Genomic DNA, 23,529 nt, shown 5'->3' on the forward strand with positions numbered 1-23,529 from the left:
CCTAAACATTTTCTGTTAATTAAAAATTCGAAGCCATGAGAGTCTAGATGTTGAACAATATTTTATTTATGTTGCAAAATGCCAGACCTTAAAAATCAGTCATTTTGTCTTGAAGTAAAAAAAAGTTACAAAAGATAAATAACCAGTTTTTAATGGTATGTTATATATTACCATGTTAATACACTCTATCAAAGTACTGAAGAACATTGTTTTAATGACCCAGGGACAGTTAAGTGTTACACTTTTAACATAAGTAAAAAGTAAATTCCTATCAAAATTTAATGATAAAATAAACATTATTTGTTTTTAAATTGGCTCTAGAGGGCCTTAGAAGTTTATATTTAAAGGAAGTATCCACCAAAATGGAAGATAGATCAATAGTGAGTAGATAATGAGAAAAATCAATTATTATGACATTTACTTTTGGTTTTATTCAAAAGGTCTCTTACATTGTCTCAGATAAGATTAAGAATCACAATATAAAACTCAGCTAAAAATTCATTTTAGTGTACTAACTGCTTAAGACTACATATAAATCTTCACAGGTAGGTCAAATACACGTTAAAATAGTAATACCGTGTCCTTTAGTTTAAATGTTGAGAACTTCAAAAACATACAGAAGAAAAAAATAATTTTTATATATGTTCCTTTGGTTCACTAAACTTTCTTCTTTTGGGCACTGACTCTTGACTAGAAGAATCAAAGTGATAAAGGACCTGTCAAAAGAAAACAACTATTAAGGATACTTTCCAATTTACATGTCTTTACTTTTAGATTATTTTCATGTCTCCGAGGTATGTTTTTGTTCATTTATTCCTTCCTTTTCCTTTTAAAATTATATGCAGTGTAACTATTTCCTACTAAGATAGGCTACAAGAGTTCTTTAAAAAGTAGGGTAAATTTTATTACAGATATAATTTGATGGCTGCTGAAAGTTTTATACTTGTAAAGTATACAAGGTCTTCATTGTTGTTGGAGAAGTCACAAACATAGATCTAACATTATGTCCTAAAATAGTAAAATATTTTGGAGGAGTAAGAGGGGAAAAAAAGATTTAAAAATGAGCTACAGGGATCCCTGGGTGGCTCAGTGGTTGAGTGTCTGCCTTTGGCTCAAGGCATGATCCCAGAGTCCTGGGACTGAGTTCCACATTGGGCTCTCTGCATGGAGCCTGCTTCTCCTCCCTCTTCCTATGTCTCTGCCTCTCCGTCTCATGAATAAATAAATTCTTAAAAAAAAAATGAGCTGCATATAGAGAAACACTCTACCGTTGCACCATGTTAAAATTTAAATTGTTTTCTTCTTATATCCCTGGTACTTAGCAGTGCCTGATAGATATTAGCAGTCAATGCACACTTTTAAATGTATGGGAGGACAAATTAAGAAAATTCCTAAAAGTATTCCCTGAGTTACTCAACTTTGATTTTTCTGAAAAAACTCACTAACGATACAAATGAAATATTTTTTTTAAAAGATTTTATTTATTTATCCATGAGAGACCCAGAGAGAGAGAGGCAGAGACACAGACAGAGGGAGAAGCAGGCTCCAGGCAGGGAGCCCGATGTGGGACTCGATCCTGGATCTCCAGGATCACACCCTGGGCTGAAGACAGATGCTTACCGCTAAGCCATCCGGGTATCCCAAAAATGAAATGATTTTGAAAAAAAATCAAAGCTTAATACATTGGGAAAAGTTAGACACTATATTAATGAAGTACCAGGTTATTTCATTCTCTTAAGATACGTGAATTGAAAATACTATTAAGTATATTTTTGAGATTACCCCTTCAACGTTTGATTTTTTTTTTAACGTTTGATTTTTTTAAAAGCAATCTTAGATATTCAGTTGTCTAAATTTTAGTCTAATAATACCAAAAAATTCTAGTTGAAAAATATAAATATTTATCTCAGAAATGACAAATACATGATCTCATTTGGTAAAATAAGGTCCCAAATACTAAACAACTGTTAAAAAATTTAGGTCAGGAAAATTTTTCTTTCTCCTAAGGTACTGAGAGGAGATGCTATATTTTAAGGGAACAAGTTGATTTGGTAACTTATTTTTATTTCACTTTTGTTCTCTAGGAAGCTCAGATCAAATCTGTGGCCCAATTTTAGCTCTACATATAAAATGGCCTAAATATTCTTTTCTAAAAAGATTTTATTTATTTATTCATGAGAGACAGAGAGAGAGAGAGAGAGAGAGAGAGGCAGAGACACAGGCAGAGGGAGAAGCAGGTTCCATGCAGGAAGCTTGACGCGGGACTCGACCCCCGGTCCCCAGGATCACGCCCTGGGCCAAAGGCAGCTCTAAACCACTGAGCCACCCGGGCTGCCCATGCCTAAATATTCTTATACTCATTTTCTCATTCTATTCATATTTTTCCAGACATACTGATTTTTATTTATTTTATAAATTCCTCCAGCTACTTCAAATCATTCATGAAAGCAGTAAATATTTACATGGAAAAAATTAATAAACATAGCATATCTTTATTTTAAAATCACCTTATTTTTTAGAATCAATTATATACAAATAAGATTTGGATAATAGTACTCTGAAGTAATATACAGGGATTCTATCTTATTTGTCATTTATAATTTAATTTAGAGGCACCTGGGTGGCTTTGTTGGTTAAGCATCTGACTCTTGATTTCCACTCAGATCATGATCTCAGGGTTATGAAATCAAGTCAGGCTCTGACTGGGTGTGGAGCATGCTTAAGATCGTCTCTCTCTCCCTTTGCTTCTGTCCCTCTTCCCCACTCTCCCTCTCTAAGAAAAATAAATTAAAAATAAACAGAAATAAAATTTAATCTACAATAATGATAGTCTGATATTTGTCATTTTATTCAACCTATATATTATCATAAGACTTACTGTTTTCCCAGATTCGAGTTGATTTCTCTTCCGATTTTCTTTAGAAGATTTTACTGGTTGATTTCCATTAGCCTCCACAAAGATGGAATAATTACTAATTGGTTATTTCTCAAAGAACAATAGCCACTTGATTTTTTAACTATAGGCAACTACATGCAGGTTTTTAAAAAAGCTTCTCTGAGATATAATTCAGATGCCATACAACTCATTTCTTTAAAACTGTACAATTCAATAATTTTAAGTATATTCACAGAGTTGTGCAACCATCATTGTAGTCAATTTTAGACACTTTTATCATTCCAAAAGAAACCTGTGGTTGATTTGTTCCTTCTTCCTTCTCTTCTTTTTAAAATTATACCTTGTATAACTTTCCTACTAAGATAGGATACCTGGGTTCTTTAAATATAGAATATAGATATCACTTCCCTATTCTCCCCTTCTTCTACTTAGCTCTAAGACCTTTTCTCTATAGAAATACCTATTCTGAACTTTCAATGAGTAGAATCATATCATATGTGGACTTTTGTGATTGGTTTCTTTCATTTAGCATATTTTCAAGGTTCATCCAGATTGAAGCATACATTGGTACTTCATTTCTTTTTATAGCTGAATAATATTCCATTGTATGGATATATCACATTTTGTTTCTCCATTTGTCTGTTAATGGATATTTAGGTTTTTCTACCTTTTGGCTATTGTAAATAATGCTATCTATGCAGTTTTTATTTTATTTTTTATTTTTATTTTTTTATAGCATTTTCTTTTTTTTTAAGATTTTATTTATTCATGATAGTCACACAGAGAGAGAGAGAGGCAGAGACACAGACAGAGGGAGAAGCAAGCTCCATGCAGGAAGTCCGACGTGGGACTTGATCCCAGGTCTCCAGGATCGCGCCCTGGGCCAAAGGCAGGCACTAAACCGCTGCGCCACCCAGGGATCCCTTTTATTTTTATTTTTTTAAAGATTTTCTTTCTTTTTTTTTTAAGATTTTATTTATTTATTCATGAGAGACACAGAGAGATAGAGAGGCAGAGACACAGGCAGAGGGAGAAGCAGGCTCCATGCCAGGAGCCCGACGTGGGACTCGATCCCCAGACTCCAGCATCATGCCCTGGGCCAAAGGCAGGTGCTAAACCGCTGAGCCACCCAGGGATCCCCCCATGCAGTTTTTAAAGTGATGATTGGATGATGACAAACTATTAGCTTTCGTATTACTATTCTCTAAAAGGAGATACTCATTTTCTGATGTTGAAAATGTACTTTTCAATGATAACTTTCTTAGTGTACATATACTATTAAATATTTTCATTTCTTGCCCTTTCCTAACAAGAATTCAGTCATGAGTCTCAAAATCAGTAGTATTTTGGCAAAGAGTTCATATCCAAAAACACGGGCAACTTCAGAAATGAATTTATGTACCCAAAGTATCTTAATGTCGTATTACAAGAAAATCTTGCCTAGTAATTTTTTCAAATTCTTGCTTTTCGAATAAATGAATAAAATCTTTTTTAAAAAAAGGAGGATCCCTGGGTAGCTCAACGGTTTGGCGCCTGCCTTTGGCCCAGGGCACGATCCTAGAGTCCCAGGATTGAGTCCCTGCGTCGGGCTCCCTGCATGGAGCCTGCTTCTCCCTCTGCCTGTGTCTCTGCCTCTCTTTCTATGTCTATCATGAATAAACAAATAAAATCTTAAAAAAAAATTCTTGTTTTTCTCCCTATATCCTAGTAAAGGATACCCATCCTAAGTAGAAGCTGCCTAGACGACCATTTTGCTGCTAGTTGTACTAATTTTTGAAATTCTTTTATCTCGCTTTCATCAGCATACTTGTTTGAATACTGCCTTCTGACAGTTCTAACTTCCAACTGAGAATGTGGAAAAAGGGATGCCTGGCTGGCTCATTTGGAAGAGCATGTGATTCTTGATCTTGGGGTCACGCGTTTGAGCCCCACACTGGGGACAGAGATTACTAAAAATAATAAAAATTTAAAAAAAGAATGTGGAAAAAGGGGCGCCTAAAATTAGCGCTATAATCAACTGTGTGCTGGTAAATGTTTAACAACTAGTTCTCTAGGAGTAACAAATGCTGAATTGAGGCATTTGCTGATTTCCATGCTGTGAATATTCTCATCATGTCCAAATTCAAGCTACCAACATGATGTCACTGAATGAGGAGTTGGGAAGAAATGCCACTGTTAGAGTATGCTATTTGTTTCCTAAATTTAGATGTAATATTTTACAGAATGGTTTTTCTTTACCTCTGAACCTTTGAGTAACTTAAAGGTCTAAAATAAAATACAAATTTCCGTTTAGAAAAAGTAGAAAACTAAAACAAAGCAGTGGGTCTTTTGCTTAAAAACATGAGATTTATTTTATGCAAAATATATACAAAACACTCATTTTTAATGTCTTACTAACAAGACAAACTATTTACAGGATAGAACATGAGATTATTTTGGAATTCTAGGAAATCTCCTTGGGAGTCTGGATGATAGTGTCATTTCTCAAAGTTGTTCCTGAATTCTCTTTTATGTACCTTCAAAAAAACTAACCATTCTTTTCTTCGTTCCATGTAGCCTGTTCAAACTCTTATCATAGCCCTGTATCACTGCTTGTTGACCTCCAATTACTAAACTTTTAGCTAAGAGCAGCAATAATGTGTTACTCATGTTATATCTCCAGCACCTAGTAAAGTATCTGACACATAACAGGTGCTTACTAAATATTGGTCCAATAAAGGAAGGATTAAGAACCGAAATAAACTCATATGTGGGAAAAAATTATAAGGTTAGAATGGAAAAAAAATCTAAAGATACACTTACCATTTTATTCTGAAAGATTTTTCCACTTCTTGTTTTGCTTTCAGATACATCAAGTTCAGATGTTTTACTGACTAACTGTTCAACCTAGAAAATAATAATACAAAATCATATAACATAATCAAAACTTTCCATAACATAATAATGAGGCTCCAAAATTCAATAACATAAAATCTAGAATCTTGTTATATTAATGAAAACCATTAATTGTGAATAGTTCTTACTGTCACAAAAAGTGCAAAGCTAAAGGTAGTGAAACTGACACTGTATGCAATTGATAATTCACTGAACTGAAAAATTCCCAAATGATCACCAGGCACTAGACCACTCTTTCAGAAAATCAGAACTTTTTTTTTTAAAGATTTTATTTATTCATGAGAGACAGAGACAGACAAAGACATAGGCAGAGGGGGAGCCTGATGTGGGACTCTATCCCAGGACCCCAGGATCATTCCTTGAGCCAAAGACAGATGCTCAACCACCCAGGTGACCCCAGAAGATAAGAACTTTAGCTTATTCCCACTGGAGAAATGGGATGTACAGAGGAAGGTGGACAATAATCAGTCCCATTATTTTCAAGTTCTTTTTATTTAAATGTTTCATCAAGATTTTACTATCTATGGGAAAAAAATTAATCATGTCTGCTCCAGGCAACAAAAACATATTATATTCTCCATTTGTTTTTTTTGTTTTTTTTTTTTGGTTTTTTTTAAGATTTTATTTATTTATTCATGATAGTCACAGAGAGAGAGAGGCAGAGACACAGGCAGAGGGAGAAGCAGGCTCCATGCACCGGGAGCCCAACGTGGGATTCGATCCCGGGTCTCCAGGATGGCGCCCTGGGCCAAAGGCAGGCGCCAAACCGCTGCGCCACCCAGGGATCCCTATATTCTCCATTTGTAAATACAAAAGGTGATGGTTTAATTGCTGAAGATCCTATCTAACTCTGAAATTCTGAAATTTTATGAACAGTATTTATATTACTAAACAAACCCACAATGATATCGACTCAAAACTTTTCAACATATACTTCTCAAATTTTGTTAAAAAGCATTCTTAAGACCTAATATTTTTCTAAAAGACCTTGACTAAATAAGAAAAGCTGAAAAATAACTAAATAAGAATAGTTTTTTCAGAAAAAAAGTTAAAAGTGAGATCAATTATCAAATTTATACCTGAGAATGAGAAATTGAAAGATCTAGACTTTCTTTAGACCTCATAATTTCATCTTCCTCACAAACTAAACTTGGTTCTGTTTAAAGAAAAAAAAAAGAGTTAAAATGGTATAGAACTGAACTGGAAGTGAATTAATCTACATTTTCATTAACTTCTTACCTCCAAGTTCAGAAGATCCAAGGTTTCTTTTCTGCTCTTCCATTTTAGTTTCAACGTCAAAATCATCCTGTAATGATTACAGGATTACAATCCATGTAATCAACATAATTACATGAGGGAAAAAAAATGGACACATTTCAGAAAGAAATTAAAACAACTGGGTAGAATTATTTATGAACAAATGTGTTTTATGTGAAGGTTAAACATAACGCTACAACTAACTTACACTTTGCTAGAAATAAAGTCCTATAATTACTATGACAAGGTATCACATTTATCCAAAGTATAAACTACTACTTTACTTTGCAGGGATGCTTTAAGGACAAATATACAATTTTCTCAAAAATATATAATGGTTCTAAGAACCCTTAGTTCTTACTTTTTGAGGGCACTGAACTAGACATGTTCACACAACTAATGCTTCTATTATCTCTGAATTTTTTTTAAATTTAAAAAAATTTTTTTTTTTTTTTATTTATGATAGTCACAGAGAGAGAGAGAGAGAGAGAGAGGCAGAGACACAGGCAGAGGGAGAAGCAGGCTCCATGCACTGGAAGCCCGACGTGGGATTCGATCCCGGGTCTCCAGGATCGCGCCCTGGGCCAAAGGCAGGCACCAAACCGCTGGGCCAACCAGGGATCCCTCTGAATTTTTATAAAGATGTTAGCAAACACTCTGAATAAAAAGTGCCCCAACCCTCTTCAGGGAGTTAGTGAAGAGTAAGTTCAGTCACGACATGGCAGAAATAGAAACGAGTTTAACGTCTACTTTATAATTATTTTTCTCTTTGTGACATATGTCAAAGTGCTTTAAATATTTTAAAGAATGCTACATAAATCCCAGTCATACTTGTTTACAATCAATCACTGGGATTTAGGTTTTGAGAATACTATTTCTTTGACTAAATTGGTTGAAAACTGAATTTTCTATTTGTAAGGATGTGGCAGAACCTACATCAGAAGTCAGTCTCTGAAAAAAAAAAAAAAAAAAGAAGTCAGTCTCTATACATAAATACTGAGGTTGTAATTTAGAATAAAATAACAAGACAACAACAAAGATTAGATTAAAAATAATCATGTTAATGTGAAAGATTTCCTGGGAGTGAGGCAATAAAACAAGTCTTTTTTATATTTCTATTCGTCTATCCATTCAACCAATACTGAAAATGCACATGGTACACCTAAGTGTTAGGCACAGGAGGATTACAAAGATGCAAGACACTTTTCCTGCCTTCCAGGAGCTTCCAGGCTGCTTTGCAGGCCCCAGGAAGTTTAAGTAAAGGTTTAAATGAGCACCTAGTAGGCATATGGTAGAAAGGATTCCAACATTAGTTGGGGGATTGGAATAGTTCAATGGTTTTCAAATTATGCTCCAGACCAAAGGATTTATCCTCAGAGTCCACTATGAGGGTAGTTGAGGTGGTGAGTGGCCGGGCCTCCAGGACCATTCCCTACTTCACCTAAAATAGTTGTGTTTTTAAATTTCTGAGAATAATGTTTGCACCAACGTAAAAAGTCTTAAAATGGGGGGATCCCTGGGTGGCTCAGCAGTTTAGCGTCTGCCTTTGGCCCAGGGCGCGATCCTGGAGTCCTGGGATCGAGTCCCACGTCAGGCTCCCGGCATGGGCCTGCTTCTCCCTCCTCCTGTGTCTCTGCCTCTCTCTGTCTCTATGTCTATCATAAATAAATAAATCTTTAAAAAAAAAAGTCTTAAAATGAAAAGCCTATACTTTAAGGTCCCTACCAACCTTGAGTTTATGATTATAATACAGTATTTATGTAAATATTAATGAGAACTATTAGTCCTTAGAATTGGGTAAACATTTGTTATTTATACTTTATAACTTGTTAAAATGTACTGACACTTATATAATGCTCCTGTTCATCTGCTACATCATCTTTGTCCATGAGAATTTTTTGAAGTGGTGTTTTTAATTGTTTTGGTGATAATATAGCTGAATCAATATTTTCCATTCGTTCTTTCTCAGTAGTCACTTTTACTTTGAAGGTGTGAAAAGGTGTTGGGACTTCTCCCACATTTAAGTACATAGGCTCCCCTTCAAATATCACTCCTTCACAATCACCATCCTTAAAACCTGGAGGCTGGTAATCTGGGGGTGTAACTGGAAAAAATAAGTATAAAACTGTACATAAACACTGAGGAATGAAATTGAAGAGAACATAGTAATATAATAATAATAATATATACAGATTGAAGACATTTCAAATAGTATAGAAAGGCAACCTTTGGGCAGCCCGTGTGGCTCAGTGGCTTAGCGCCGTCTTCAGCCCAGGGCCTGATCCTGGAGACCTGGGATTGAGTCCCACATGGGCTCCCTGCATGGAGCCTGCTTCTCCCTCTGCCTGTGTCTCTGCCTCTCTCTCTTGTGTCTCTCATGAATAAATAAATAAAATCTTAAAAAAAAAAAAAGGGGGATCCCTGGGTGGCGCAGCGGTTTGGCGCCTGCCTTTGGCTCAGGGCGTAATCCTGGAGACCCGGGATCGAATCCCACATCGGGCTCCGGGTGCATAGAGCCTGCTTCTCCCTCTGCCTGTGTCTCTGCCTCTCTCTCTCTCTGTCTATCATGAAAAAATAAACAAAATTAAAAAAAGAAAAAAAAAGGCAACCTTTTTTTCCTTCACTTGACTGGCTATAGGACCTTGAATAAATTATATATCATCCTTGATTTGGTTTTCTCATCTGTGAGAAATAATAGTACTTATAATAATATCTACTCCATTGGGTCATTGTGGGTATTAGACAAATTAAAGTTGCAAAATACTCAGACCAGAACTGGAACATTGTAAGTATTCAATAAATGTTAGTTGTTATTGATTTATGTTCTTCTAGAAGATATTACACATGTAAATATATATATTTCATATTACAAAACACAAATAAGATGATACTGTTTTATACCTAGCTGATTTAAAAAAAAAAGATTTTACGTATTTATTTTATTTATTTGAGAGAGCGAACATGTGCCTGCATGCATGCTGGGAGCAGGGAGCAGAGGGAGAGGGACAAGCAGGTTGGTGCTGAGTGTGGAGCCCAAAGTGGGGCTCCATCTCAGGACCCTGAGATCATGACTCTTGAGCCAAAATCAAGAGTTGAAGGCTTAACCAACTGAGCCACCCAGATGCCCTACCTACTTGGTTGTTTTTAACATTTTTTAAAATTTATTTTTAATATTCCTTGGATAAATTATCAGTACATCCTTTTTAACAGCTTGCATAGTTTCCTTATAAACCTATAACCTTCCGTGTTTGTGTTAAGTATACTCCCAAGATACTTTTTTAGCTATAAAATTTCTGGATTAACGAGAACGTGCATTTAAAATTTTACTGATAAACTGTTCTCTAAAAATGTTGCGCTTATATACATTCCCTCAAGATTTATAAAAGTGCCTGCTTTACCCCACACCCTTGCCAATAATTGGTTTGCAAGTTTTACTGCTCTGGTAAGTGAAAAGTAGCATCTCAACTGTTTCATTTCTTTCTTTCTTTCTTTCTTTTTTTTTTTTTTAAGTTTCTTTTTGGGATCCCTGGGTGGCGCAGCGGTTTGGCACCTGCCTTTGGCCCAGGGTGCGATCCCGGAGACCTGGGATCGAATCCCACATCGGGCTCCCGGTGCATGGAGCCTGCTTCTCCCTCTGCCTGTGTCTCTGCCTCTCTCTCTCTCTCTCTCTCTGTGACTATCATAAATAAATAAAAATAAAAAAATAAAGTTTCTTTTTTAAGATTTTATTTATTTATTTATTCATGAGACACAGGCAGAGGGAGAAGCAGGCCCCATGCAGGGAGCCTGACGGGGGACTCGATCCTGGGTCTCCAGGATCAGGCCCTGGGCTGAAGGCGGCGCTAAACCGCTGAGCCACCCGGGCTGCCCTGTTTCATTTCTTTAATTATGAGTGAGGTTGTACCTCACATGGATATGTTCACATCACTGGAAAAGTTTGTGTATGTCTGAAAGTCTATTTTTTCAAGTCTTTCTCAAATACTGACATTAAGTGAAAATTTTATATCAAAAAATACAACTGAGGTGCTTAAAATCATTTGGGATGGTAACCAATTGTTTCAATAATAAAACATATAGGTATAGATGTATTACAAAAAGTACCTTCATCATAGTAAAAAAGTTTCATGGTCAAACAAACATCATTAGGTAAAGGTCCCAGATTTTGCATTAGAATATAAATCTTGCGAATGAGGAGAATACTTGCTTTCTTGGTGTCAGCAGACGACATACTAGATTCACTGCTTTGGTTTTTACTAGAAGAGAATCACACATTAATTTCTTTTATGACACTCACGGCTTCTAATAACATAAATACCCATTTTACTATTTGAGATTTTTATTCCTATTATATCATTAAGTTTTTAAGTTGAAAGTTACCATAAAATGAGTTTTAATGTCACTATTATTAAAATTTAATATCACTAATAATATTATACTAATAATTTTATTTAAATTAATATGCATTTTATATAAGATCTTTAAAGGAAATGAGTGATGGACTTTAATTACATTTCTAATCACTCAAGCATACAATAGCTTTCCTATTCTTTGGCTCTGTTTCACAATTAAAATAATATATAACTAGCCATGTAATCTGGGTTTGCAAGCATAAGATAAAGGAATGGTGATGTTTAAAAAGTTTCAGAATTAATCCACAAGTTTAGGAATATAGTTTTAATATGAATAAGTGGTAATCTGTAGTGCAAAAAGAAAATGATAAAACAATACCTTATGAAGTCCATGACTGGTCCATTACTAGCGTACTTGAATTTAAACTGGTAACATTCTGAAATTGTCTTTAATAGAAAGCATTACAGTTACGTATCTGATATACAGTACCTGCAGCCAAGTAGCTAAAAACACCTTTTGTATGCCTCCTAATGTTGATTTAATAATTTTTTCTGCCATATTAATCCTTATTGGTCCATTGAATCCTTCAAGTCCCAATTGTAAATTGCCATGGTTTGAGTTTGGGGCTTCAGTTTTGGAAATATATTTATCCTCCCACTGACTGCAATGTGTATCATATATACCAGAGGGAAGGAACTGCTTAGTAAGCAGTTAAGAGGGGCAGCATTATCTCTTACTTTAGCAGAATGGCTTAAGCACAGGGCTTAAATCCTTGCTATATGTAACCAGATGCAAGTTATTTAAGCCTGCTAGATTTTAGTTTCCCCAGCTAATAAAAGGGGCTGAAAATAGTACCTATCTTTTTTTTTCTTTAATTTTATTATTTATTCATGAGAATACACAGAGAGGAGACAGAGAGAGAGGCAGAGGGAGAGGCAGGCTCCATGCAGGGAGCCCGACGTGGGACTTGATCCAGGGTCTCCAGGGTCACACCCTGGGATGAAGGCTCAGGGCTAAACCGCTGAGCCACCTGGGCCACCTGAAAATAGTACCTATCTTATTGGTGGTTGTGAATATTTAACAAATAGGATAATTTATACAGAGCCCTTAATAAAGTGCCTGGAACACCAAACAATCAAAAAATATTAGTGAATCAACAAGGTTGCTCTTTGAAAAACAAATGTTCAACTATATAAAACATCTGAAACTAAATGAATATTTTCTAAACAATTACTTAGCTTCTGAACAATCAACTAATTCACAGCCTTTGCCCATGATATTTTGTCACCATGGACATATATATATATATATATATTTGTAAGATTTTATTTATTCATGAAAGACACAGAGAGAGAGAGAGAAGCAGAGACATAGACAGAGGGAGAAGCAGGCTCCATGCAAGGAGCCCGATGTGGGGCTCGATCCAGAGACTGATCTGAGTGCTAGATCCCAGGGCTTAATCCCGGGGCTCCAGGATCACCACCTGAGCCAAAGGCTTAACTGCTGAGCCACCTAGGCGTCCCATCCATGGACATATTTTAAGTGTTAACTGCAAGCATGAGTATCAAAGAGAAGACATATTGCCAGCCCTCTTGAAGCTTTTTTTATTGCTTTCTTTACATTTCAGTGCTCACACAGGAATGGGGATCAGCTCTCTTTAAAAAAAAATCTGCTTCTCCATGACTGAATGAAAAACTGTAAGTATAGTTATAATGGTTAAGTAGTAGAATAGTTAAGCACTAAGATCATGGACTAGCCTTCTTAGGTCCAAATTCTGGTTCTGCCACTGTGAACTTCGGCAAGAAACCTTCTATCTAGTTTCCTTATCTATAAAGTGGAGATGATAATGGTAGTTACCTTATGAAGGTTATGATAAATAAATGAGATAATGCACATAAAGCCTCAAAAAAGAGAGTCTAATAATAGTAGGTGCTCAAAAGGTTTTCCCCTTTTGTTTCTTGTTATTTTATTTTCCCTGTCACTTCTTGAATTCCTTCTTTAATTGTCAGCTAAACAGGCAGATGTGACTGGATTGGGATGAATATTCAAAGAATAAGTATTTTATTTTTGTCAAACTCAACCGGCTTCATAATTCTGTAAGAATATTATATAGAAGCAGAAGTGAGGAGATTTAGGTTATTTCTAATGGGTTTTGGTCCAGGATCAGTCACACAATCTCTCTGGTAGTAAATATATTAATCTGTTTAAAGGTAACAATACAAGCCTTGTCTTACCTCAGGAAAGTCTTTATGAGGTTCAAATGTGAAAATACATGTGAAAGTGAATACAATTAAAAGCATAAGATAAAGGAAAAAAGCATAAGATATTATTATAATTTTATGTTATTTTTAGTTATTAGAGATATTATGTTTCCTTACTAATTTAAGCACACCTACCTGAGGGTCTTCTGGATTGGTGTACACCTATTTAAAAATAATTTATAATTGAGTTATATAAGGCTAAGTATTCAAGGAGAACTAAATTGGATGTTTAAACTATTAAATAGATTCAGCAAAACAAAATACAAATGACCCCCCAAAATATTTTGTTACTTTTTTTCCACTGAATAATCTGTTTGAATAAAGTCACATAATCTAATTGCTGGTTTTAGTGTTATTTAAATAAGCAAGGTCAAATTTGACAGTCTTTTAAAAAGAACATACAATTTAAGAGCAAAGGTGGAAATTCTGATACTGGTTGAAATGTATTCTGATTTCTTACTGATAATGTGGAGACGTTTTTAACTTTTTAACTTCATGTGCATTCACTTCAGGCTAAACAATTTTATCAGAGTGAAATACAATGTTTCTGTTTTGCTTAAAAAAAAAAAAAAAAAAAAGAACATACAATTTAAAAATACTTACAGCTAGAACAACCATCCTTAGCTGAAATATAACAAAGAACAAAAATCTTACTTTTACTCTATAAAATATTTTTTCATGATGGATTATAAGAATTCTTTGTCTTATTTCAACATTTATTCCTAATAAGAAATAATCTTGCAGGAAATATGTATATAAAGCATTACTTTGGAGATCCTTCTTTAATCTCCCAAACATCTATTTCTAGTTGACTTAACTACAGTTTGATATTCATGTCATTGGCTTAAGCAAATATAGGTATTTCTGCTAGTTACAAGGAAAATATATACTGTGAAATATCACATTAAACCTTACCAAAGTAAGAACTGATTTTGAAAAGAGTAAAGTGGAGATCAGGACTCTGCTCATTTAATAAAGGGAAGAGGCTTTGGAGACCATAGGAACAGACAATCAGAAAATTATCCGCTCAAGTAATCTGCCAAAAATCTAAGAGTCATCCTTGATTTGGATCTTTTCCTTACACTCTACAACCAACCCATCAACAAGTCCAATCAGTTCTACTGCCAAATATACCCTGAATCTTTTCATTTCTTTCCTTCTCTGCCATCCTTGTCTAAGCCTCAGTGATTTTTCACCAGTACTGTATTAATAGATTAAACACCATTCTCCTTGATTCCAATCTTATTCTCCTTCCACAGTATATTGTCTTAAAAGCTACAGTGATTTTTAAAAGCCAGAGTGATTTTTAATTTAAAATATAAATCAAATGATGTTATATTTCTACTTAAAACCTTCAAATGGCTTTTATTTGCACTTAAAATAGAATTCCAACTCCCTACCTTTTATTTGCACTTAAAATAGAATTCCGACTCCCTACCGTATTCAGAGTCCTGAATGCCCTGTTTATCTCCCCAGGCTCCTCTAGGCCACTCACCCTCCCCCACTGCTCACTGCATTCCATTCACATTTACACTGGCGTTCTTCTTGTTCCTTTAACTATAAACTTGAACTTTCTGTATTTGCTGTTCTGCTAGGAATATTCTCTCCCAAAGTCAATACCTGGCTGGTTTCTTCTCAATCAAGTCTCAGCTTAAATGTCACCTACTCAGAGAAGCTCTTCTGTCTATCCTATCTAAAGTTACCCCACCTCTCCATCTGCGACACACTTTCTCTCAATATTTTATTGGCATTTAACACAATTGGAAATTATCCGATTTACTTGTTTTATTGACCGCTTTCCCTCTATAGAAGAGACTCCTCTGTTTTGTCGACCACTGTTAGTTCGCCCAGCTCCTACCTAGAATATATAGGTCTAGTATATAGCAGGCACTCAGTATTTAACGAGTCTTAAATATTTGATGCCCTTAATAAAGGAGGTTAGTGACCAAGGATAAAATTTTATCTTTTTTACAATTTTGTTTAGAGCTTGACTTCCTTATATACGCTGATATAAACATAAGTAAATAAAAAGGCTTATAATCTTCAATAAACCCTTACTAATTGAAATTTCACTTATTCAGAATTTGTAACAATTTAACCCAGGCCACATGGAAGTTTATTTTTGAACTCTCACAAATAAATAATTTATTAAATTATTAGTCTAAACAAAATTGTAGAAGGCATTTGAAACTAATAAATGAACTATTTTTAAAGACTTTTAAAAAAATAAATAAGTAAATAAAGACTTTTTATTGGGCAGCCCCGGTGGCGCAGCGGTTTAGCGCCGCCTGAAGCCCAGGGTGTGATCCTGGAGATCCGGGATTGAGTTCCACATCAGGCTTCCTGCATGGAGCCTGCCTCTCTCTCGCTCTCTCTGAATAAATAAATAAATAAACCTTTACCAAAATAAATAAATAAAGACTTTTTATTAATTCACTAAGTTTTTGTAAGTTAATATGTGTTACTAAGACAAGTGTTAACAAAACTGGCTTGGCAAAATTTGTTAAGTATTAATTCTATTGGCTTTAAATGAGTTGAATATTAGTCTTTAAAATGTCCAAATGTTCAAACTTTTGAGTAATTTGAACTGGCCTATGCCCAAGTTAGATTAATGTTTTACTTTGTGAATTGCTGTTACATTTGTAGAGTACAAACTGTAGAAAAAAAGATAAGGAGATGTTGACTTACATATTTTTTTTGTAAAGCATCATAGCATCCTAGCATCCTAAAAAATAATGAAGGATTCATTTTTAGACTGAATGCATTTCCAGGAGAGAATTATTTTAAATAGTCTCTGTATTATCTCAATACCAAATAATATAGAATTATCTATTAAAATTCCTTGTTTTAAAGATTTTTTTTAAGTAATCTCTACACCCAATGTGGGGCTCAAACTTATAACTCTGAGATCAAGAGTCACATGTGTTACTGATTGAGCAAGCCAGGATCCCCAAAGCTCCCTTCTTATCAATCAGCTTAAAATAATAAAACAAAACAAATAATAGCAGAAATATAAAATGTTGATGGAGGATAGCTGGGGATAGAAGGTAAAATATCTGACAGCTACTCATGGGGAACATTATTAGGAAAATGAATTCTGTTCATATAGAACATAAAGGAAATTACTAATGCAAAAATCAAAAAAAAAAAAAATCCAAAGACCTGCAAAAATAGTATCTAGTGTTAAAGGGGCAATTACTAAAATTGGGTTATGCAATGAAAGGTATCCAAGGTACAAAAAAAATGTGATTTAAGAAAAAGATAATTTTATATCACTAGGTATTCTTTTACTTACCATTTCACTAACTGTGTAGATCCTGGACAGTTTTTATCTTCTCTCAGAATTTTGACACAAAGATCTAAACACCAAAATGATATCAATATAGAGTTGCTTAAGATAAGTAGACAACTAAAAATTTAAGTGAAGATTATTTTCTTCAGCTCTGTATTAGAGATATATTATTAAATGGCAATGAACTTCCAGATGATAAGTATTACTATAATTTATTTATTTATTTATTTATTAAAGATTTTATTTATTCCTGAGAGAGACAGAGAGAGAGAGGCAGAGACACAGGCAAAGGGAAAAACAGACTCCGTGTTTTGGATCCTGATGTGGGACTCGATCCCAGGACCCCAGGATCACACCCTGGGCCAAAGGCAGGCACCAAACCACTGAGCCACCCAGAGATCCCATATTACTATAATTTAAAAGAAGAAAGATTTTATAAAAACAAATAATCTTTTAATTCTTATTATAAAATGGCATCATAATGATTAAAACACATGTTGATGGGTACAAATTTTAATTTTGAAAAGTTACAGAATACTTAAAGTTAGATATAATGCTTTTACACCATCATCATCCATGAGTCTCAGAATATTGCATGAGCCCTTATTCCAATTAAACACTTGTAAGAGGCCAAAAAGAGAACTCGCTATCAGAGATAGAAACCTGCAAGAAAGCAACAATAATACAATGGAAAGGACTGAGATTTCTGTCTCAGATTCCTTATCTGAAAAATAGGGATAATATCTAACTCACAAGCCTGTGACATGAATTAACAAGATATAATACATAACATAGTGCTTAACATATTGCCCAGCATATAGTTAGTGCACAAAATTAGGTACATACTACATGCTGGGTAATGAATTATTACTGTAGTATAAATAGGCTGTATTATTTTTACTTCCTTAAAATAGCACAAGAACATATACTACCACTATATAAAGCTATAAACAACAGAATGCTGGGATGCCTGGGAGGCTCAGTGGTTGAGCATTTGCCTTTGGCTCAGGGCATGATCCCAGAGTCCCGGGATCGAGTCCAACATCGGGCTCTCTGCATGGAGCCTGCTTCTCCCTCTGCCTATGTCTCTGCCTCTCTCTCTGTGTCTCTCATGAATAAACAAAGAAAATCTTAAAAAACAAAAAACAAACAAAAAAAAACACACCAGAATGTTTTTACCTAGTTTGTCATTTTAAGAGTAATGTCAGGCGAAAAAAATAAAGAAAAATAAATAAAAATAAAAAAAAAAAGAGTAATGTCAGGCAAAATATACTTGAGAAGTTGAGGGAAAATTTTATGATCAAATGCTTCCAAAGGTATTAAATATACTTTATTTATATATTTATTATTTTTAAAAAATATTATTTATTTATTTATTCATGAGAGATACAGAGAGAGGCAGAGACACAGACAGAGGGAGAAGCACTCCTCACGGGGAGCCCGATGTGGGATTTGACCCCCGGACTGGGATCACACCCTGAGCCAAAGGCAGATGCCCAACCACTGAGCCACCCAGGCATCCCTTAAATATACTTTAAAAAAAGGTTTATTTATCTCTGTAAGAGACAGAGAACACTGTGGGGAGGAGCACTGGGAGAGGGAGAGAGAGACTCAAGCCAACTCTGATCATGGAGCCCCCACTCTGAGCTCAGTCTCATGACCCTGAGATCAGACATGAACTGAAACCAAGGTGCCCCTTGATTACACTTTAAAAAACCTTTTAGTCCACACAAAAATTTGTACATGAATGCGGCATTATTTATAACAGCCAAAGAAAATATGGGGCACCTGGGTGGCTCAGTGGGTTCAGCTATCCAACTCTTGATTTTGGATCAGATCATGATCTCAGGGTTGTGAGACAGCCCTACTGAACTCCACGCTCAGCACAGAGTCTGCCTAAGATTCTCTCCCTCTCCCTCTGCCCCTACCCCCTACTCATGGGTGCTTTCTCTCAAATAAAAAAAAAAATTAAGAAAAACATATGTAACAGGGGGCACCTGGGTGGCTCAATGATTGAGCATTTGCCTTTGGCTCAGGTTGTGATCCCAGGGTCCTGGGATCGAGTCACACATTGGGCTCCCCGCAGGGTGCCTGCTTCTCCCTCTGCCTATGTTTCTGCCTCTGTGTCTCTCATGAATGAATAAATAAAATCTTAAAAAAAAAAGAAAAAAATACGTAATAGCCAAAAAGTAGAAACAACTGAAACAAATCAACTGACGGATAGATTAAAGTGGTAATCTATATAAAGGAATGTTATTCAGCAATAAAAGAGAATGAAGTACTAACTCATGTTACCATATGGATAAATCTGAAAAACATTTTAAATGAGAGAAGCTGGTCACAAAGGACCACATATTGCATGATTTCACTTACATAAAACGTCCAGAATAGGCAAATCCACAAAGACAGAGAACAGATTGGTGGATGCCTAGGACTGGGGAGGTGGGGAAATGGAGAGTGACTTAGTGGGTGTGGAGTTTGCTTATGGTGATGAAATGTTCTAAAATTGACTGTGGGAATAGCTGTACACCAATTTGAACACACTAAAAATCATTCAACTGTGCACTTTAAATGTATGAATTGTCAAGTGTATTATATCTCAATAGTTATTATTTTAAAAAATCTCCAAGAAAAAAAATCAGTTTTAAAGTTAGCCCAAATAAAAATATGTTTAAAGATGGGCAGCCTGGATGATTCAGTGGTTTAGTGATGGATGCCTTCAGCCCAGGGTGTGATCCTGGAGACCCGGGATCCAGTCCCACGCCAGGCTCCTTGCAGGGAGCCTGCTTCTCCCTCTGCCTCTCATGTCTTCCATGAATAAATAAATAAAATCTTTAAAAAAGAATGCTTAAAGAAAGTGTTTTTTTAAATTAATTATTTATTTACTTTTATTTCTATTTTTTCATTTTTTTTAATTAAAAAAAATTTTTTTTGGTTTTTAAATAGGCTTCAACCTAGCACAGAACCCACATGGAGCTTGAATTCACAACCCTGACATTGAGACCTGAGCTGAAATCAATAGTCAGACATTTAACCAACTGAGCCACCCAGGCACCTCTAAAGAAAGTTTTTTTTTTTTTCCTCTAAAGAAAGTTTTAAAATAAACAGTAAATTTAAAAAATCGATGGGCCAGCGGTTGAGTGTCTGCCTTTGGCCCATCACATGATCCTGGGATCCGGGATCAAATCCCATGTCGGGCTCCTTGCAGGGAGCCTGCTTCTCCCTTGGTCTGTGTCTCTGCCTCTCTCTCTCTGTGTCTTTCATGATTAAATATATAAAATATTTTTAAAAAATCAAAAGAAACAAAACATAAACATTGTGTTACCATCTAGATATCTTGTTCCATAAGCACATTCTGGAAATATTCCTCTCAAATATGTGATGCAGGATACTGAAACTGCTAGGAGCCTCTTCACCAACACCAAAGACTGCTGCTCTGTTGATATCTTATTGGGAAACACCAAAGCACTCTAAATTCAAGGAAAATTAAAATGTTATTATTTAGATTTGTTAAAAATAACACTTTCTTGAACTTCAAATAGATCTAATTTTGCATAAGCATGATACTTTCCCAAAGAATTCCTAACCATAAAAAAAAAAAAGAAAAATTCCTAACCATCGTGGTTAGTAATCCCCAGAAAGTCAGGGTAATTCCAGGGTTGCAGCCTAAAGGTAAAATGCAAAAAGTACTTAAGAATTGTGTTAGGGGATCCCTGGGTTGCTCAGCGGTTTAGCGCCTGCTTTTGGCCCAGGGCATGATCCTGGATTCCCAGGATCGAATCCCACATCAGGCTCCCTGCATGGAGCCTGCTTCTCCCTCTGTTGTGTCTCTGCCTCTCTCTCTCTCTGGGTCTCTCATGAGTGAATGTGTAAAATCTTAAAAGAAAAAAAAATTGTGTTAAAAATCCTCCTGCAGGTTGACTATCTGTGAGTGCATAATACATGATAGCTAACACTGCTTTTCTCATTAGTTACTGACTAGGTTTGACCCAGGTATCTATATCTATGCAAAAATGAGGATTTTATATTTGTGAGGCATGGACATTCATTTCCTAGGAATGGACTGCTGTAAATGATAATCTCATCAAAGCACCAGAAAAGCATTCATTAACACCTAATGTAAATTGAATATGAACCAGTTATTTAATGTGAATCATTAAATATTTAATACAATTCTCCCCTGACTCTATAAGTAGTTTAGTAAATATCTTCCTTTCTTAAAATACGGAGTTTCCTGATCTCATTAAATCCTCAAACAGCTGACTCTAGCTTTAGAACATAAAAAGTTGAGACTTCAGAAACAATAAAATTACATATTAAAAATATGGGGTGGCTCAGTGGTTGAACATCTGCCTTCAGCTCAGGGCATGATCCCAGAGTTCCGGATGGAGTCCCACATCAGGCTCCCTTCATGGAGCCTGCTTCTCCTCCCTCTGCCTATGTCTCTCCCTCTCTTTCTCTCTCTCTGTGCCTCTCATTAATAAATAAAATCTTGGGATCCCTGGGTGGCGCAGCGGTTTGGCGCCTGCCTTTGGCCCAGGGCGCGATCCCGGATACCCGGGATCGAATCCCATGTCGGGTTCCCGGTGCATGGAGCCTGCTTCTCCCTCTGCCTGTGTCTCTGCCTCCTCTCTCTCTCTCTGTGACTATCATAAATAAATAAAAATTTGAAAAAATAAATAAATAAATAAAATCTTTTTAAAAAACCCAACATATTAAAAGAATAAGAAATCATACCATGGAAGTTCTCTGCAATTGTGCAGTGGCCATCTTCCGATAAAGTCTTTTCTTTAATTCAACCTTGTGACACAAATATGAGCTTTAACTTCAGATCTTATTTTCAACCCTAATATTCTAGTTTACTACATGTAAGATCAAAAGAACTTCACATAAATAAATAAAAATAAATTTTATGTGAGTAATTTCATATTAATTAATAAATTACAGTATTCAAGCACTGACTACATTGCTACAGTTAGGTAGCTATTAGGTAATGAAAACTGCCCATGCCAAATTCTTAAAAATGATCTTAAAATTTTTGTTATAAATTTGCTGTTTCAAAATGACTGAACGAGGTAACGCTCCTGCACTGAACTTTAGCAGGCTCCAGATACAATAACACATTATCCTGCTCTGTGGGACCACCAAAAACGGGAACAGAAAATATCCCAGATTTTGGCCGATTCTGATGTCCCAATTATAACTGATCTTTTCACGTAAGTTTCCTTTTTTTTTTTTTTTTTTTTTTTGGTGCCCAGTTTCACTTTTCTTAATCAGAAAATTCAACTGGAAGACGGCACATTTGAAGCGATCCTGACAGAGCCTGGACTAGACGCCAGAGAGAACTTCGTCTGAAGAGCCTCCCGTGAAAAATAAGAAATAAAAATAACATTTCTCCCTGTACGTTCCACCCTTAAAACCTTTAGAAACTTAAAAGTAGTCTAGAGTTGATAGAAAAAGAGATTAAAAAGCAAAAAACAAAAAGAAATATGAGAGAAAACAAAGAAACGTATACATTACGTAACGTCTGAGGGCCAGCGAGAGCGACCTGAAAACCTGCCCCTCCCAGCATGCGCTCCGCGTAGCTTGACGCGCAGGCGCCTTCCCTCAACGGTCACCGCCGAGGCGCGACACCAGTCCTGTGACCTCCAGTTGCTTTCCCGCCTAAGCCGCGCAAGGCGCTCTGGGAATCCCACGGCTGAGGAGTGGTTCTCAGCCGGAGAGATGCCAGATTGCCGGCAGGCTGAGGTTAAGATGCTGCATATGCCAAGCCTTCTCGAAATACTGAATTTTCCCACACTGACTGAAGTATCCTCAACCACCCTTTAATAAATCCCGTTAAGGGGATCCCTGGGTGGCTCGGCGGTTTGGCGCCCGCCTTCGGCCCAGGATGCGATCCTGGAGTCCCGGGATCGAGTCCTGTGCTGGGCTTCTGGCGTGGAGCCTGCTTCTCCTTCTGCCTGTGTCTCTGCCTCTCTCTATGTGTATCATGAATGAATAAATAGAATCTTTAAAAAAATAAATAAATCTCGTTAATTTCTGATTGTTTTCTGACTTTCGATTTTGTTATTGGATCTGCCACACATGCATTGCTTCCCCACCTTAGTCGGCTGTGTCCAGGAAAGCAGGTGCTCTGGTGGTTTCCTTAGATATTTCTGCTCTGCTGACCGTGGGGACATTGGATGGCTTCCAAAGTAGTTAATGTTTTATTTAGAAACAATCATAAAACCAGAGCTGGTAGATAGTTGGAGACGATCGAAGAGTACAAGCTGTTTACAAATTATTATATATGCAAATAAATTGTTAGCAGTGTAAACATGGCATAATTATTCATTAACTTTGATATGTCTGCATCACCAGTTAGAAAACAGCCACCTCAGTGTAAAAAGATTTGCCCAGAGTCAATCAGGAGAGGAATGAAGTCTAGAACCTTGTTTCAATGAAAAATTGTGAAAATCCCCTGGTCTAGTGATTATTTTGCTTTGTGGTTCTCTCATGCTTAGAGTTTACAAAAGGTTTTCAAAAAATCACTATCTCATTCTTCTGTTACCCCTACTTTGCTTCTTCTAAGACTGTTG

At 35.9% G+C, this 23,529-nt stretch overlaps 1 protein-coding gene and 1 long non-coding RNA gene across 6 annotated transcripts in view; one reads left to right on the forward strand and one right to left on the reverse strand.

Moving 5' to 3' along the window:
• The window catches only part of LOC112664003 (uncharacterized), a 41,903-nt gene that overhangs the window by 778 nt on the left and 17,596 nt on the right, over positions 1-23,529 (forward strand). For both annotated transcript variants that reach the window (XR_003139460.3, XR_003139461.3), the window contains exon 2: positions 13,026-13,095. This is a non-coding gene — a long non-coding RNA (uncharacterized LOC112664003). The remainder of the gene's footprint in view (positions 1-13,025; positions 13,096-23,529) is intronic.
• HORMAD1 (HORMA domain containing 1) lies at positions 43-22,594 on the reverse strand. 4 transcript variants are annotated; one of them, XR_007403137.1, is made up of 15 exons: positions 22,467-22,558; positions 21,689-21,751; positions 20,277-20,421; positions 16,955-17,018; positions 16,348-16,384; positions 14,263-14,283; positions 13,795-13,821; positions 11,777-11,844; positions 11,150-11,301; positions 8,893-9,152; positions 7,031-7,097; positions 6,871-6,947; positions 5,699-5,782; positions 2,617-2,773; positions 43-716 (listed from the first exon to the last, which is right to left on the reverse strand). XR_007403137.1 is itself a non-coding variant. In XM_025453113.3 (15 exons), the coding sequence occupies exons 2-15, from the start codon at positions 21,719-21,721 to the stop codon at positions 636-638; spliced, it is 1,188 nt and encodes a 395-aa protein (XP_025308898.1). In that variant the 5' UTR covers positions 21,722-21,751; positions 22,472-22,594; the 3' UTR covers positions 43-635. The 4 variants fall into 4 exon arrangements, 3 of the variants coding, with proteins under 3 accessions (XP_025308898.1, XP_025308896.1, XP_025308897.1); XM_025453113.3 differs by lacking the exon at positions 2,617-2,773 and adding an exon at positions 2,879-2,950 and having other exon boundaries at positions 22,472-22,594; XM_025453111.3 differs by lacking the exon at positions 2,617-2,773 and adding an exon at positions 2,879-2,950 and having other exon boundaries at positions 22,467-22,557.

The sequence above is a fragment of the Canis lupus genome, chromosome 17 (genome assembly GCF_003254725.2).
Source record: "Canis lupus dingo isolate Sandy chromosome 17, ASM325472v2, whole genome shotgun sequence".
NCBI classification, from domain to species: domain Eukaryota; kingdom Metazoa; phylum Chordata; class Mammalia; order Carnivora; family Canidae; genus Canis; species Canis lupus.